The sequence below is a fragment of the Ranitomeya imitator genome, chromosome 3 (genome assembly GCF_032444005.1).
Source record: "Ranitomeya imitator isolate aRanImi1 chromosome 3, aRanImi1.pri, whole genome shotgun sequence".
NCBI classification, from domain to species: domain Eukaryota; kingdom Metazoa; phylum Chordata; class Amphibia; order Anura; family Dendrobatidae; genus Ranitomeya; species Ranitomeya imitator.
In genome coordinates, this window is record NC_091284.1 from 100,258,735 (window position 1) to 100,275,801 (window position 17,067).

The window sequence follows — 17,067 nt, forward strand, 5'->3', positions numbered from 1 at the left end:
GGACACTAACGCCCCATCAATTAGTAAAAGCCCTAATTAACATAGGAAACGGGGACATTATACATGTTTTTTTTTTTAAACTGTTAACTGGATAACGTTTACAGGGCTAGTTAGGCAGGGAGATTAATACTGCTGGCTTGGAGGGCATGGGGGACCTGACATGTTCCCTTTAATGCTGGATAGCTCCTGCTCCTATTCACAATAGGGAGCTCAAGGGGCTGCCAACGGACCCACTGATGCAACATGCAATGTGATGGGCCAGAAGCTCTGCCTCAAGATGTATTTAGACATCATATTTTTACATACAAGTGCCATCTATGTTTTCAGAGATCAAACTCGTACTTATCATAATCTATGTGGCTGTTCACAAGTATGAGGATTTTTGCAGAGAAAATATGGATACATGCGATTTGGACCAAAATTGGACATCAAACTTGCAAATTTAAGTCTGAGTACTTGAAGGAAAAAAAAAAACTGATAACATGTGTTAATTATTTGATATGAGAAGCTCCATCATATATTTTTTATGAAAAAACTGATGATACTCTGATGGTAAAAAATTGCACATGGACCAAACTTTGATGCAACGTTCATCAAAAAAGCTGATGAAATGTGGATTTTTTTTTTGCATGCAAGAAAAATCCCTGACATCTAAATGAGTTCTTATGTATGAGGCACAAGCCATGGGGACTCCATGTGTCTGGTATCATGCATCACTGACTGCTCCACAACTGTTTCTACAATCCTATGGTTCACATTGCGTAAGTGCAGTCCGTTTAGCGCATACACTAACGGACTGCGTTAACGCAATGTCCAAAAAGGGATCGCGTTTAGCGATCGCGCTAGCGCAGATGCCCGGTCTGCGCTAGCGAGAACGGACCCAAAAACGCTGCAGACAGCGTTCGAGGTCTGTCACAAAATAACGGAACATCGCTAACGCATGCCAAAAATGGCATGCGTTAAGGATGCATTACATACATTGCAGTCAATGGGTGCGCTAATGGATCCGTTACATTGCGTTAGTGGCGCTATGTAACGGATTCCGTTAGCAGATACCCACTAACGCAATTTGAACCTTAAGCCAAAACCAGGAGTGGACCAAACAGAGGAAAAGTATAATAGAAACATATGCACCACTTCTGTATTTATCACCCACTCCGGGTTTTGGCTTACAAATACTGATGTAAAATACTGACCAAATACTGCTGGTGTGATGGCAGCCTTAGGCCGCTTGGACACCAGAAACGCATCAGATTTTATACATATTTTTTGAATTCCATGATTTTAATGAGTTTTGAATAAAGCATGAAATAATTTTTTACCTATTTTTGGATGGATGTGCCGTTCATTTCCTCTTATCCTTGAATTGTTTCTACAGTTAGGGCTCTAGGATACCTTACTGCGGGCGTTCATTGCTCTAGCGCTTTCACATTAGAGAGTCAAGAGTTATCACAACGCTCTGCACATACGTCATCTGATTATTTTGTCTGATTTGATAGAAACCGGAGAAATGCAGAAAGCGGTGTACGCCTCTTGTATTCAGTCTGACAACTGTTACACCATCATAATTTCTCAATAGCCACCAACCACGTATATTTTGCAGCACAATCATCTCGGAGCCAACAATGTATATTTTCAATATTTGCTTCCTGCAAACACTGACTTGCCTCTGCTCACGTCATTACGGCTTGGCTTCAATGGTTTCTTTAACAAAATTCCTTCCTTGTTTACGACTAAGAACAGAGAATGTGAATGAGACGGTAAGAAAGGATGACTACTGAGGTTATGCAAATTGCCTCTTCTGAGAAAAAGAGGACTTAAACTCTATAGCGCCACCTGTTGGAAGTAGCGATCCTACAAGTCACAATCAACCCTTTAACGAGTCGTGCAATATGACTTAGGATAAAAGCCAAATCAATATCTCAATTCGCAGACACGGTGTTTCGGGCTGTTGACCCTCGTCAGTGCGAAGCATGAGAACTGATTTGGCTAGGTGAGAGGCTCTGGACTGGGGTGTAAGGGGTATCGTTTCTACTGAGGTTATGGTGAGACGGCAATAAAGGAACCATAAAGTCCTCAGATGAAATACTGAGGCATGGCTTTGGCTTCTTCTAGACTACACACAATGTCAGTGAGAACATGAGGTCACCTTGGTTCCTCTACGTAGATATTCAGAATAATAACGTGCATCCATGTGTATCAATATCACGTTATTAGGGCAGGTACGAGCAGGTCTCTTCTATGCTCCTCACGCTCTCATTCAACACTTGAGGCTTGCACAAGACAGGGCCTGCTCCCCACGCTTGGTGCACGCAGCCAGAGAACAGAAGAGAAGGGTTTCAGAGATGTGCCGTGCGGGATTAATATGGATCAGAGCCAGGCAGTTTTCCCCATAGGCCATGGTGTCATTTTCAGAAGCTCGGTTATAAAGACTATGTGGCTGGTTATCTTTACATGGCGTTTCCCGCTCTCTGACCTTCTGGGCGGTTTCCTGAGGCGAGCCGACATGTAATTATACCAGACAATCCCTATGGGAAATTTAAATTGCCCCACTGTATAATCAGAATGAAAAAAAAAAAAAAAAAAAAAGAGCCCACACTTTACCTCCTGGATGGAAAATTCACCAGCAGAAAATTGAATAGAATAAGCGTCCAAATTTAATGAGACACTCTAGTGGAGCGGCGTGTGGCCAGTCTATTGCTCCGATGCATCTCTCATGCTCATATATTAGTATTACCATTATTATTATTTATTTATATAGCACCATTCATTCCAGTATTATAGCTGACAGGCAATGAAGCCAGCTCATCATGGTCCATCGATACCCGTACACACAAGGCCCAAGAGAATTCACTTGTGTGCCAAGATACATTACCAAATTTTACACCTAAAACTGAATTTTAAATTATTCTTACAATGTAGATTTCCTTAGTGACGTAAAAGCATTTTAGTACATTTTTTTTTGTAAAACACGCTGCAGACAGATGTTGACTGAAGTCAATAAGTAAACATGACTGCAAGATACATCTATTATTTCTTTAGGTGTCATTTTTTAAATTTACTTGCGATTTTTATTAAAATTGTAGCGTGCACTATGTATTTCGTCCACAGATTTGCATTATTATTTTTTTTTTAAATAACGTGTGTCAATATGACATGAGTTTTATGGTGCACTTCTGACATTACAACTATCAATCTGCAAGGAGTCTAGAATTCACATTATCAAGGATTCACGTGGCTAAAATGGAACACAGCTTGCAGATTAAAAATATTAAATTTATAAAAAAAAAATTCAACAAAAGTGCAAAAAGAAATAAAAATGCAACAAAAACGCTGGCTTTTATTATTATTTTTTTAATGCATTTTCTTGACCTAAAGGCAAGTTAGAGAACAAAGAAATGTTCAGATTATTACCCAGCTTTCCTGGACTCCCCAGATAGTAAATCTGTCTAGGCATTAGTAGGGCTGGCGATGCCCACCTACATTAGTAGGCATTTTGTTTTCATGGTCCCTTCAGTAGAATATTGGTGTGATCTGAAATCCTCTTTCCTTCTGGTCTTTTTTGTTTCTATGATACAAGTGTGTTTGCGCTGAACCAGCGGAATATTATACTCCCACCCTGATGCACAATCTCAGACAAATGTGCGGAAATGCATTAATCAGAGTGACAAGTGAGTATAAAGAGCCGATGGGCGAGCTGGGGGTATTAGTGCACACGTGCACAGGCAGCAATATGAGTAGCAGCTGCTAAATAAGCTTCCTCCCTCCATCCCTTGTATATATTCAACTCCTCCCCACGTCACTCACAGCCCAGCAGCCATTGTGTGTCAGCCAAGTGGCACTTAATGAAGTCAGGGATTGAGAGGGGATGTTCATCAGGCCCTAGACAAAGGTGGGGGAGGGCTGACTAAATGGTTAGGCAGCTCTTATGCTCAGCCCTCTGCTTATCCAGTACAGAGAACACATCATAATTATTAAGCCTTAACGGCAAAATCTCTCAAGACCCAATACAGCCATGCTTCATGCGCAACATACAGCCAAGGATGATCTCTGGAGAATTAATAATAAGCCGCAAACACTCAATTTTTGAAGAAAAACATTACAAACGATCATGATTATCTGGGGCCAGAATTACAGCCGCATGAAAACTTCAACAATGATTGAATGATTGCATGTCTTCCACCAGAAATGATCACTTTATGTTCAAGAGGGTCACGGCATAACTTCTATTTACACCAGGGGTGAGGAACCTTCTTTCTGCCAAAGGCCATTTTGGATATTTCTGCCATCATTCGGGGGCCGCACAAATCGTGCCCTAACCCTGCCCTCAGAATACGTCCTGACTCTGACACTGGTGTCAGGACGTAATCATTCATTGCACGCGCCTCAGCGTTCAGCAGTGAACATTGCGTGAACGAGCTCAAAGAGCAAGAAGGAATTAATGGGATGGCGGCCATCAAAGATAGCCGTCGGGCAAAAAACTGCGGTCTCCAGAAATCTGTCCGATGGCTGGATAAAAAGTCATCGAGGGCCGTAAATGGCCTGCGGGCCTGAGGTTCCCCACCCCTGACCTCATTCATATGTCCGTGTTTAAACACCTAAAGGTACCTTCACACATAACGATATCGTTAACGATATCGTTGCTTTTTGTGACGTAGCAACGATATCGTTAAGGAAATCGTTGTGTGTGACAGCGACCAACGATCAGGCCCCTGCTGGGAGATCGTTGGTCGCTGAACAAAGTCCAGAACTTTATTTCGTCGCTGGATCTCCCGTGGACATCGCTGGATCGGCGTGTGTGACACCGATCCAGCGATGTCTTCACTGGTAACCAGGGTAAACATCGGGTTACTAAGCGCAGGGCCGCGCTTAGTAACCCGATGTTTACCCTGGTTACCAGCGTAAAAGTAAAAAAAAAACAAACACTACATACTTACCTACCGCTGTCTGTCCCCGGCGCTGTGCTCTGCACTCCTCCTGTACTGGCTGTGAGCGTCGGTCAGCCGGAAAGCAGAGCGGTGACGTCACCGCTCTGCTTTCCAGCCGCTGTGCTCACAGCCAGTACAGGAGGAGTGCAGAGAAGCAGAGCGCCGGGGACAGACAGCGGTAGGTAAGTATGAAGCGTTTTTTTTTTTTTACTTTTACGCTGGTAACCAGGGTAAACATCGGGTTACTAAGCGCGGCCCTGCGCTTAGTAACCCGATGTTTACCCTGGTTACCCGGGGACTTCGGGATCGTTGGTCGCTGGTGAGCTGTCTGTGTGACAGCTCTCCAGCGACCAAACAGCGACGCTGCAGCGATCCGGATCGTTGTCGGTATCGCTGCAGCGTCGCTTAATGTGAAGGGGCCTTAAGTGGTACCGGTTTCATCAGTGTTTTGGATTAGTGTGTCATGAGCGTATGGTCCGTGTGTCAGTGTTTTTCACAAATCTATATATAAATTACTGTACACAGCTTCTCATACTTTGAAGTGTTAAAAACAGGCAGCACACTGATGCCATCCGTGTTTTTCACAGACCCAAAGACTTTTATTGGTCCTTGTCATCCGTGCTTTCAGAAAAAAAATAAATAAATAAAAATCTGTGACTTTTGCATAAACACACAGTCAGTGAAAAACATGGACATGTGAATAGCACCATAGATTATAGGGGTATGTGCACACGATCAGGAACTGCTGCGGTTTTGATGCTGAATATTTATGCAGCGTCAAAACCGCAACGGCCAGATGTTACAGCATAGGGGATGGGATTTCTAGAAATCCTATGTCCATTGTGCGTGTATGTGCGCCTGGGGATCACCCGCAGAGACTGACATGTGGTGAGTCTTTCAAGACCGCAGCAGGCTATTTCTCTTGCAACAGAAATGTAATCAAAAGAATGTATTGAATGCGGTAAGTTTGTACAGTTCGGTGAACACATGCGGATATACCTGCGATCAGCAGAATGCAGCATTTTGGAAGCAACGAAAATACACTGCGTCCAAAGCGCTGCTACTTGCGGATCATGGGCGTATAGCCTAATGAGTACGTGCTGCAAAAATGAATACAAAATGTACCTGTTAATGAGGATAAAAGAAAAACTTAGGGGACGTCCACTCAGGACAAAAAAAAAATAAAAATCTGACACAAATCTGTAGAAAACCCGCATGTGTAACATACGGATATAGCTGCGAATTTTACAATGATATTCATCCCACTTACTTTCAAAGTTCGCTCATGGTGAAAATCAGAAATTGGAATATTCCATATTTATAAATCGATACCATGGGCCAACTTCTGCACACAAAAAAAAAATCCAAGTCTTGTGGATGCAAATCCACATAGAATATCCACAGCATGGGTGGGGGCCTCTGTACAGTCCCTCCAGCAGATGATGTGGGGAGATAAAGACTTGGTATGTCCAACTTCAGACTGTTCTCGGAAAGATAATCTTTCACAAGGGGAGTCAACTGAGGCTCTTCTAGAGAACACAGGCGTGCTCGGCAGAGCAAGCGTTCCTGTGTATGGAGGAGTAGGGAGAGAGCTGCTAACTAAGGCTACTTTCACACTAGCGTTGTTTGCTGTACGTCGCAATGCGTCGTTTTGGAAAAAAAACAAATGTGCTTGCAGGATACGTTTTTCTCCATAGACTTGCATTAGCGACGCGTTGCGACGTATGGCCACACGTCGCATCCGTCGTGCGACGGATGCATCGTGTTTTGGCGCACCGTCGGCACATAGAAGTTACATGTAACTTTTTTGGGGCGTCGAGTCCACAATTTCCGACCGCGCATGCGCGGCCGGAACTCCGCCCCCCTTCTCCCCGGACCTTACAATGGGGCAGCGGATGCGTTGTAAAACAGCATCCGCTGCCCCCGTTGTTCATTATTTTTGCAGTTTGTGTCGGTACGTCATTCCGACGCATGGCGACGGCCCCGTACAGACACTAGTGTGAAAGTAGGCTAACTGATTTGTAGAACCATCATTTGGCCAAAAGCTATCCTGTGTATGGGGCAACGTAGAGTATGTGCACATAGGACAGAAAGTCCAGAGCGCTGACTCTGTTTGCTACCACTAAAGGCTCAGTTGACTGGTGTATGTATGGAAAATTACTCTGTATATCTGAAATACAATGGAGCATACCACAATTGTTCCATGCCATCTTATGAAAGTCTGTGTGCACATCTAAGGAAGTCCTACTATGTTTCCACATTAAAAAAAAAAAAAAAAAAAAGTTTAAAGGCCTTTAACCTTCGTAGTTTGGTGAACCCAGGTCATCATCTCTACATCTACTAGAAATGCTTATAAAATATCTTTCTAGTCGAACAAGGAAAATGTCTTTTCATTGGGTAAGATTATTTTTAAGCAAGCATAAAAGGTAACTGTACTTTCAATGAACTTTGCATGAGAATATAAGACGCTTTGAAATGTATCTCATCAGAGAAATCAGCTTTCTTTGCCAATTATGGTCCACTTCTTCCTCTTTTCCCTGCCTCCTGAACTTATTCAGTCAAATAAAAACTCAGCTCTAATCTGTCTTGTTCAAACATGACAGACATTATACTCGATAGGGAGAGAAGAAGTGAGGAGGAAACAAGCAGAGGGAGACACGGGAAGGTCATGCTGAGCATTCTAACAAGTCTTTTACCACACCCCAGAGCTTGATTCACTTCTACACAGTTCAGGACTCCTGTATAATATCTATCATGCGGCAGCTGATACTGTGGGCTAAAAAGGTATAAAAAGCAAGAAAACCCTGTGTAGTGTGCATGGGAGCTATCATAGTTGCTAATCTCCTCTCACCAGCAAAGAGTCAATTGTAAACTAAGAAAGAGCCTATAGACAAAAAAACTGACGATGGTGCAAGATACAAGTCATATAATGGCCAGAAATGGTGTCATTCTTCATGTAAACACATAGGACAGTTTATTCCAAAAAGATACTTGAAAGTATGGTTATCCTAAAATGACCATTCTCGACAACACATCGACCAGTATAAACAGTCCATTAAACATCAGCTGATTGACTTGCAGGTAGCCAATGAGCAGTTTATCTTTGTGAGCGGCAGGTCTCTGGCTTTTCTGACTGTAACGTTCTAAAATTCCATCGAGGTTTCTATCAAACTGTCTGAATTATAGCTGCACTATTCTTGCTGTGAAACTAGCAATAGAGTCTGTTAGTGTCTATTAGAATCCACTGAAATATGGACCCATTACTGCAATTGTGACTTCAAGGGCAGATGCTTACATATAAAATAATAAGCTAATCAATTGCTACTAGTTACTAACAATTTCTAATGTCATTGCAAAATAGAGGTTGGACATTATAAAACTGTGTTTTCAGAATCACCAAATTCAACTATGACCTTGTATAACATGGATCCTAGATATGATGCTTATCTTCCAGTTGCTCAACTGTAAATCTATTGTATTGCATCTTTTCCAGACACTAATACTGAATATTCACACAATTCAGTTAAGGTGCCCATGAAACACAGTCTGTGTACGAGCCATGATGTACGGACTGGCCGAGGGTCTCACAACTCAAACTCAACAGCCTCATTTGTTAAATTACGGAATTTTGAAATAGTCAAACTGATTGACACTAGACATAAAGAACCTGGAAGCATCGGCAAATAAATGAGGGTCATTAACTTAAAGTTTAACAATCCATCAGCTCTTCTAAGACACTCTGCTGCAATGTGTGATATATACCAGTATATGCAACCTGTCATATCATCCTGCATTAATCTATTCACCTCGGACGTACGGTCATTCTGAAGATGAAGGCTGCTCCTCATATAGTCCTAAAACTTAGAGACAAATACATTTATAAATTGTAGCCTTCAAAACTGATAATTTGGAATGACCTCCTCCAGGGTTTTCCAAAAACTCCACCATCCACTCCAAGAGGTGAAAAGCAGAAGAACGTAGAGCAGGACAATTGCGGATGAATTCGCTTGTAATATGAGCAAATATTTGCTGAGGTTGAACAGTTTCACATAACTTAAACAGAACAAAGAGTAATAACGAGAACTTTCTACAGAACAGCAAGGGATAGCTCCCAGAGCTTGAATCCCAAAATGTCCTTAGTATCACAGTCAGCTAGCTAAAGCCTGTTGTCTGCATCTATTCTCGGCGGATGGAATTATAGGGCGACATTGCTGAGTGATGAAAAAAATCCAAACACTTCACAGAGCAATAGTCGACAGTGTGGAATTGCTTTTTATGCAACTTTTCAATATTTTATTTTTCGGGTTCACTAAAAGGTTAATCTGCATCATATGAGGAGGAGGTGGACGATGAACAAGCCACTAAATATTAATCATCACTGTCCTCTCCCCTATTAATAATCCCATGCAGAGTGAAGAATTTGAGGCATCTTTAAAACAGCAAAGTCTCAAGTTTTTTGGGGGTGAGGAATCCCAAGTTATTAGTAGTTATTGTGTCCTGGTATGTCTAACTGCCCAACAACAGGAAGGTGCACCAAATTTACACAGTCGGAAACATAGCTCTTGGTTACTAGTGGCTACCAAGTGTTCGTTAGGGCAAAACTTTCCTGTGGATGCAATGCCTCAAACTGTCAAATTTCAATGCGGATTTTTGCTGGAATGTGTAGGTTAGATTTCATAAAATCTCATAGATGATTCTGGAATTGTAATATCTACTAAATTTTGTGTCCAGAAAACTTGTTGCAAGGATCAAGGACAACATCTACAAGGCGTTTGTATCTTCTCCCAAAGTATGCATGGGTTTCCTCTGGGTTCTCAGGTTTCCTCTCACACACCAAAGACATATTGCTAGGGACAGTGATGATGTTTGTAAAGCACCGTGGCATTAATGGAGCTCTATAAGTGAGCTTAAATTAAATAATATACATTTCATATCTGAAGGAATCTGATGATTTACAGACCCTCTTGAGCATGAAATTCCTTGACAAAATGAACAGCTAAAAACAAAAACAAGAATCCACATAGAAGGCTATAACCAACTTTCCAGAATTACCTTTTGGTGTAATAATGTTATGTTTAAAAAAAGATGACAGGTGATAACTTTCAATGATGGGAGTAACCCATTAAGGTATCATGGTTTGTGTGAAAATATATACATATTTGTAGGCATTTGTTCATGCATTGACGTTCAGCACCATTTTGAGCTTTTGACTTGGATCGTAGCTATCCAGGTTCATGGCAGATACCTTTTAGGGGACACTTGGAGTAAATCCTAACCACTTGACATCCTTTTTGTGGCACTAAAAAGAACTGACTCTTTGGTAGTTTTTCACTAGGATATCAATCTAAAGTAAGTTTAGGCAAAAAAAGGTTATACTAGACCCAGGGAAAGTTGGTGATACGATTATAATTGGCCAAATGCTCATTCAACCAACAATTATTCTTCCGTATCCCCCATACACCTGCACACTGGGCTCGGTTGAATGGTCATGTGTTTTCAACATTGTGATGGTAAAAGTAGATGCCACACTCTTCTGGTAGAGGCTCAACTCCCATGAAACGACCTACAGCCCAATATTGCAGAGAAGACTGTCATAAGTGGCTGGCCGTCATGCCTGGTGGCACTTATCATTTAGAGCAACAAGGGATCAGGTTAAAAAACCAACATATTTGTCCATTCTTTCCCCTTGACATTTGGAGCTCAATATAGATAGAAGATGGTTGATAATATGCTGCCAGAAATCTGAAGCATGTGGCCACACAAAATACAGTAAATGCTTATACTAAAATCAGAATATGCTGTGTTTATCACAAATAATAATAATAAAAAAAAAAATTAAAAAAAAAGGTATGGCGTCTACCTATTGTCCTGAAATGGGTAAATCTGCAGTAAAACCAGCAACAAAAGCCACATGTTAATACGTGCTTATGATTTCATCAATTTCACTGCTAGACACCACATGCTTTATCCCCTGATCACAATCATTGGAATTTAAAATATAAGGATATAATTGATTTTTGTTTCAGGACATCAAAAGAAAAGGAAACAGATTTAAGGTCAAAACTTTCTAATGTCGTTAAAAGTTTTCTGAGAATGCTCATTTCCTCATTTTATAGGATTACACACTGGTAAACTGCTTCTCAGAGTCGCCGACATCAGTAGCCGAACCAAAGCATGAAAGTGCTCTCCTCCTCCCTGACAACATTAAGCATGAGGTGTATATCTGGGGGGCATTTGGGTGGATCCCGCTGAGGCATTAGAGAAGATTGTAGTGTTACTCACCCGTAACGTTACAAGATCGATACTCTGGAGGTTTAACATCCCTCCTTACATACCGGTATATACGCACATTCTAAATCTGACCACTAATGAATGGTCACAAATAGCGAGGGGGATCCACAACCCATCCCCAAAACACCACCATATCCTAAACATCTTTCCAGGGCAGTAGCTGACACCTACATGCAGCTACCTGCTAACTTTCTGAGCTACATAAACTTTTAAGTGAGCAATGGTCCTTACATAAGTACAACCCAATGCAGGAATCTAGGTCAGCCAGGACTATTATAACAAAGAGACAAATGCAATTACAAAATAGTAGTAAAAATATTAACTCGTGATATGCTGTTGCCAGTGGCAAAGAAAGATATAATAGCATCTCAAAATAAAAAGGGTATTCCACTTGTAACATTTGGGGGTAAATTACAGAAATGGCTCTCAGATGAGCTCAAGCTCAGTCTCAGAGTGTAAAATGTTTTTTTGTGGTTATAAGTGAATGAGCATAGTTTTTTTTCAGATGGTTGAAAAGGGAGTTTTGTTTCCTAAAGTGCTTTAGAAAGCGTCCTCTGTAGCCTTCTGATTGGACAGTGCCCAATTTGGGGCATTTTCCACCGGGAGATACTTCAAAGTGACCTGCACTCTTTTTTCCCCACCTGGTGCTTTTCAAAAAACCAGAAGCAGAAGAAAAAAAAGGCTCAAAAGACTGAACATATAAAATAAATATAAAATTGTAAAACAAGTAGTTTTACAATAGAAATGAATAGGAACAGTCAAGCGTTTTTAAGCAATTTTTCAGAAATTTTTTTTTCTTTTTAGCAGCCTTGCTCCATAAACCTCCTCCAAAAATTCTGTGTGCACATAACCTCAAGTCCGGTACTTGGATAGAAGTCATTGAAGCATATTCGTATAACAGCACAATGGGTAAGTGTCTAGCACTGTGCCGGGGTCCTGGGGTCAAATCCCACTAAGGACAATATCACCAAAGTGTTTGCTTGGGTTTCCTTCCACACTCCCAAAGACATACTGATAGGGAAATTATATTGGGAGCCCCAATGGGGACAGCGATGACCATATCTGTAAAGCGAGTAAAGTGAGTATAAATATCAGCCTATATACACATGGGTATAGACACATACACCGATTCATTTCTCACCCTCTAGCATACTGCCGGTTGAGATAAGAACTTGGGGTCAGTTTCTGCCTCTAACTTTGGGCATTTTTAATGATTTCAATCACACACCAAGTAGTAGATCTACCTGGTTACAATATTGTGAGCCGCTGACCATTGGTGTACATTGGAAAATTGGCTTATGTTGGTGAATTACCCTAATCCAATGTAATTACAAACCAATGTGCGCCCATCTTTACTGCCTGGTGATCTTTACTCCCTGCCATGCCTCTGCTGCCCATCATCTCATAATGTGCATAGTGTAAGCAGAGTTTCAATTACATGAAATGACAAGAGCTTGCAATCAAAGCCAATTATGAAGAAAAGTGAATAAGGAATCCCACTGACTACAGTGTAAGCAAATGCGTTAGTGCATCTGTAGTGAGTGCCTGGGGAATAGCCCTGGCACCACAGATGATGGATCTTGGCAGTTTTACAAGCAGAAGAGTGGAGGATCCAGTAAATCCTCCTGACTGTAAGAGGCAGCAGGGATCTGAACAAAGGATATAGGTGACAGGCACAAGAGCCCCTTGTTCTGTACATTATTCACCTATTTCCACCACGTTGATGTGCATTTCCTCTGCTTCATATCCCAACTCATACACTTTCCAGCCTTGTGTTTGTTGACAACCAGCAACAAAGCAACACAATGAGCGTCCTGCTGCTCCATTCACTTCATTACATTGACATTCATCCAACCTGCCTCAAACTAAAACCAGTACAACAGCCTAAGCTCCTGAGGGCCGGGATGGGTTTACTGGAAAAAACAAAAAAAAGAAAGAAGAAGAATATGTCAATACAATTCAGCAGGTGGAAATCTGGCCAAGCACCTAAGAATCAATTACCATTATTTATGGTCTATGGTAATAAAGTCATCGGTTCTTCGCTTCCATCATTTATTGGAGAAAAAAGTTAGTTTAGAACTGGAATTAGTTAAAACCGAGTGTACTAAAGTAATGGAGAATAGTATCAATACTGGGAACAGCTCTGCATGGAGAAATCACTCTTCATTGCTTTTAGCCACACACTTTCACAACAAAATTTTAATATTTTCTATAAATTCCCAAAATTGGAGGCAGTTAAGCATTTGTCAAAATGTAGCAATTCCCATCAAGGGGGATCAATATTGGTCGTCATTGATGGAAACTGACACTCCTATTGCACCTTAAAATAATTACTCATCATTGCGAATATCCGTACTCTCTCCCATACTTGACCTGAGTACGGTAATTTTGATATTTTCTACAAATTCCCAAAATTGGAGGCAATTTTGCATTTATCACATTTTTCAAGAACTATCAATTCCCATCACAGGGGATCAATGTTGGTTATACTGGATGGAAACGGTGACATCTATACAGCCTTAAAAAATTGACTCATCGTTCTAAACATCCGTAATCTCTCCAATACAGTTCTTCCTAAAAAAAAAAAAAAAAAAAAAGGGCTATTTTCTATAAATTCCCAAAATTGGAGGCAGTTTTGCACTGGAACCTTACCATTATAGGCGATCAATACTGGTTCGATAGATTGGAAGTTGAAGTCTACGCTATAAGCCAATTTTGGACACTTGAGGGACCAAGAGTAAAACGAAAAGATCTGCACCATTTGCAAGAATAAGAAAACCGCCAAACTGCAGCCAGGTGACAAGCGGGTGACACACGTCCTGGTGACGCGGTTATGACACATGGTGCCATGAGCCCACAGTGACGGACATACAGATGTGGACGTTTTGGTGACAGAGGGGTCGCGGTTATGACACATGGCGCCATGAGCCCACAGTGACGGACATACAGATGGACGTTTTGGTGACAGAGGGGTCGCGGTTATGACACATGGTGCCATGAACCCACAGTGACGGACATACAGATGTGGTCTTTTTGGTGACAGAGGGGTCGCGGTTATGACACATGGCGCCATGAGCCCACAGTGACGGACATACAGATGTGGACGTTTTGGTGACAGAGGGGTCGCGGTTATGACACATGGTGCCATGAACCCACAGTGACGGACATACAGATGTGGCCTTTTTGGTGACAGAGGGGTCGCAGTTATGACACATGGCGCCATGAGCCCACAGTGACGGACATACAGATGTGGTCTTTTTGGTGACAGAGGGGTCGCGGTTATGACACATGGCGCCATGAGCCCACAGTGACGGACATACAGATGGACGTTTTGGTGACAGAGGGGTCGCGGTTATGACACATGGTGCCATGAGCCCACAGTGACGGACATACAGATGTGGTCTTTTTGGTGACAGAGGGGTCGCGGTTATGACACATGGCGCCATGAGCCCACAGTGACGGACATACAGATGTGGTCTTTTTGGTGACAGAGGGGTCGCGGTTATGACACATGGCGCCATGAGCCCACAGTGACGGACATACAGATGTGGACGTTTTGGTGACAGAGGGGTCGCGGTTATGACACATGGCGCCATGAGCCCACAGTGACGGACATACAGATGTGGACGTTTTGGTGACAGAGGGGTCGCGGTTATGACACATGGTGCCATGAACCCACAGTGACGGACATACAGATGTGGTCTTTTTGGTGACAGAGGGGTCGCGGTTATGACACATGGTGCCATGAGCCCACAGTGACGGACATACAGATGTGGACGTTTTGGTGACAGAGGGGTCGCGGTTATGACACATGGCGCCATGAGCCCACAGTGACGGACATACAGATGTGGACGTTTTGGTGACAGAGGGGTCGCGGTTATGACACATGGCGCCATGAGCCCACAGTGACGGACATACAGATGTGGACATTTTGGTGACAGAGGGGTCGCGGTTATGACACATGGCGCCATGAGCCCACAGTGACGGACATACAGATGTGGACGTTTTGGTGACAGAGGGGTCGCGGTTATGACACATGGTGCCATGAGCCCACAGTGATGGACATACAGATGTGGACGTTTTGGTGACAGAGGGGTCGCGGTTATGACACATGGTGCCATGAGCCCACAGTGACGGACATACAGATGTGGACGTTTTGGTGACAGAGGGGTCGCGGTTATGACACATGGTGCCATGAGCCCACAGTGACGGACATACAGATGTGGACATTTTGGTGACAGAGGGGTCGCGGTTTTGACACATGGCGCCATGAGCCCACAGTGACGGACATACAGATGTGGACGTTTTGGTGACAGAGGGGTCGCGGTTATGACACATGGCGCCATGAGCCCACAGTGACGGACATACAGATGTGGACGTTTTGGTGACAGAGGGGTCGCGGTTATGACACATGGCTCCATGAGCCCACAGCGACGGTCATTACAGACATCCTATAAAGTGACAGCCTGAGGGAGCGGGCGAGTGTGACTGGCACAGGCCAGCAGTGAGATGGCAGACTGGCACAGGCACCAGCACAGAGGCTCCCAGGAGCTGTCACCCTCGCAGCGCCCCCTTCTGCTTACCTGAGGAACTCCTGCAGGCAGGTGTCACAGAAGCGGTGGCCACAGGTGGACACTTGCACGGGCTCTCTCATTGCCTTGCTACATAATGGGCAGATGAACTTGCGCCTGAGCTTCTCCAGGAACTTGTAGTCATAGCCCGGCATCTTGTACCAGCGGCAGCAGCACACCGGGCGCAGGAGCGGAGGGAGGCGGCAGCACGTCCAAGGTCGCCCGTGTCACTCGCCACTTCTCCCCAGAACTAGGGGCATGCAGAAAGTAGATGTCACCCAGACGGGAGCGCAGGGCGTCCAAGGAGCAGCAGAGCGGGTCCGTGTCTCCCCAGACTCGGCTCCTTCCAGCTGTCTCTCCCAGCACTAGCAGCTCTGTCTGCTCCAGCTCAGCTGCTCAAGGTACATCCAGCCCTGCCCGTCCGCCCCTCCTCCGCACGGCGGCAGGGAGGAGACTGCGCGATCTGCAAGTGCCCGACAGGTGGCGCTGCGGAGCCCCCAGCAGCACAGTGACAGCCGGAGCGAGAGCTCCGCACACTACAACTCCCATCCTGCCCGCCCGGCAGTAGTGTCACTCTGCTCTCACTTGCTAATATTCTCTTTCTTGCTGTAATTGAGACTAATTACCCTCTTGTGGGGCTGGAGCTGGTGGCATTCATCGGCCATGTTACTAACCTGTAGTTGTTGGATGGTGGCCCTCAGATCCACCTCCTACCTCCGGGCATCTGCAGCTCTTCTTTTGATTATTCAACCTGGCGTGATGTCATCATTGCGGCGTGATGTCATCATTGCGGCGTGATGTCATTGTGGTGTGATGTCATCATTGTGGCGTGATGTCATCATTGCGGCATGATGCACATTTGACGTCACTCCGAACGGCTAATAATAATATTTTCTATTTCGATAGCGCCAACATATTCCGCAGCGCTTTACATTACAGAGGAGACTCGTGCAGACAAAGTAAAGACATCATAGAATAACACAGAGTCCAACAGATCCCGAGAGGAGTGAGGGTCCTGCTGATCGCAAGCTACAATCTGTGAGGAAATAGGAGGGAGATGAAAGTTAAAAGGTAAAAAGTGATTGTATTGTGCGGTCGGCCATCGGTGTAAGGCCGGGGTCACACTTGCGAGTGCAATGCGAGAAATTCATCTGAGTCTCTCACCTCAATACCCGGCACTACCGCCGGCACTCGGGACCGGAGCGTGCAGCTGCATAGAAATACATGGAAACAATACGTAATTTTGATAACTAATAAGAAACGCACTGCTTATCATG

The 17,067-nt window shown here is 43.6% G+C and overlaps 1 protein-coding gene across 1 annotated transcript in view; it reads right to left on the reverse strand.

Moving 5' to 3' along the window:
* TRAF4 (TNF receptor associated factor 4) overlaps positions 1–16,208 on the reverse strand; it is a 54,361-nt gene extending 38,153 nt beyond the window's left edge. The window contains exon 1 of the mRNA XM_069761215.1: positions 15,803–16,208. Within this exon, the coding sequence (XP_069617316.1) occupies positions 15,803–15,945 (143 nt within the window). The 5' untranslated portion in view covers positions 15,946–16,208. The remainder of the gene's footprint in view (positions 1–15,802) is intronic.
* Positions 16,209–17,067: the final 859 nt, after the last annotated feature.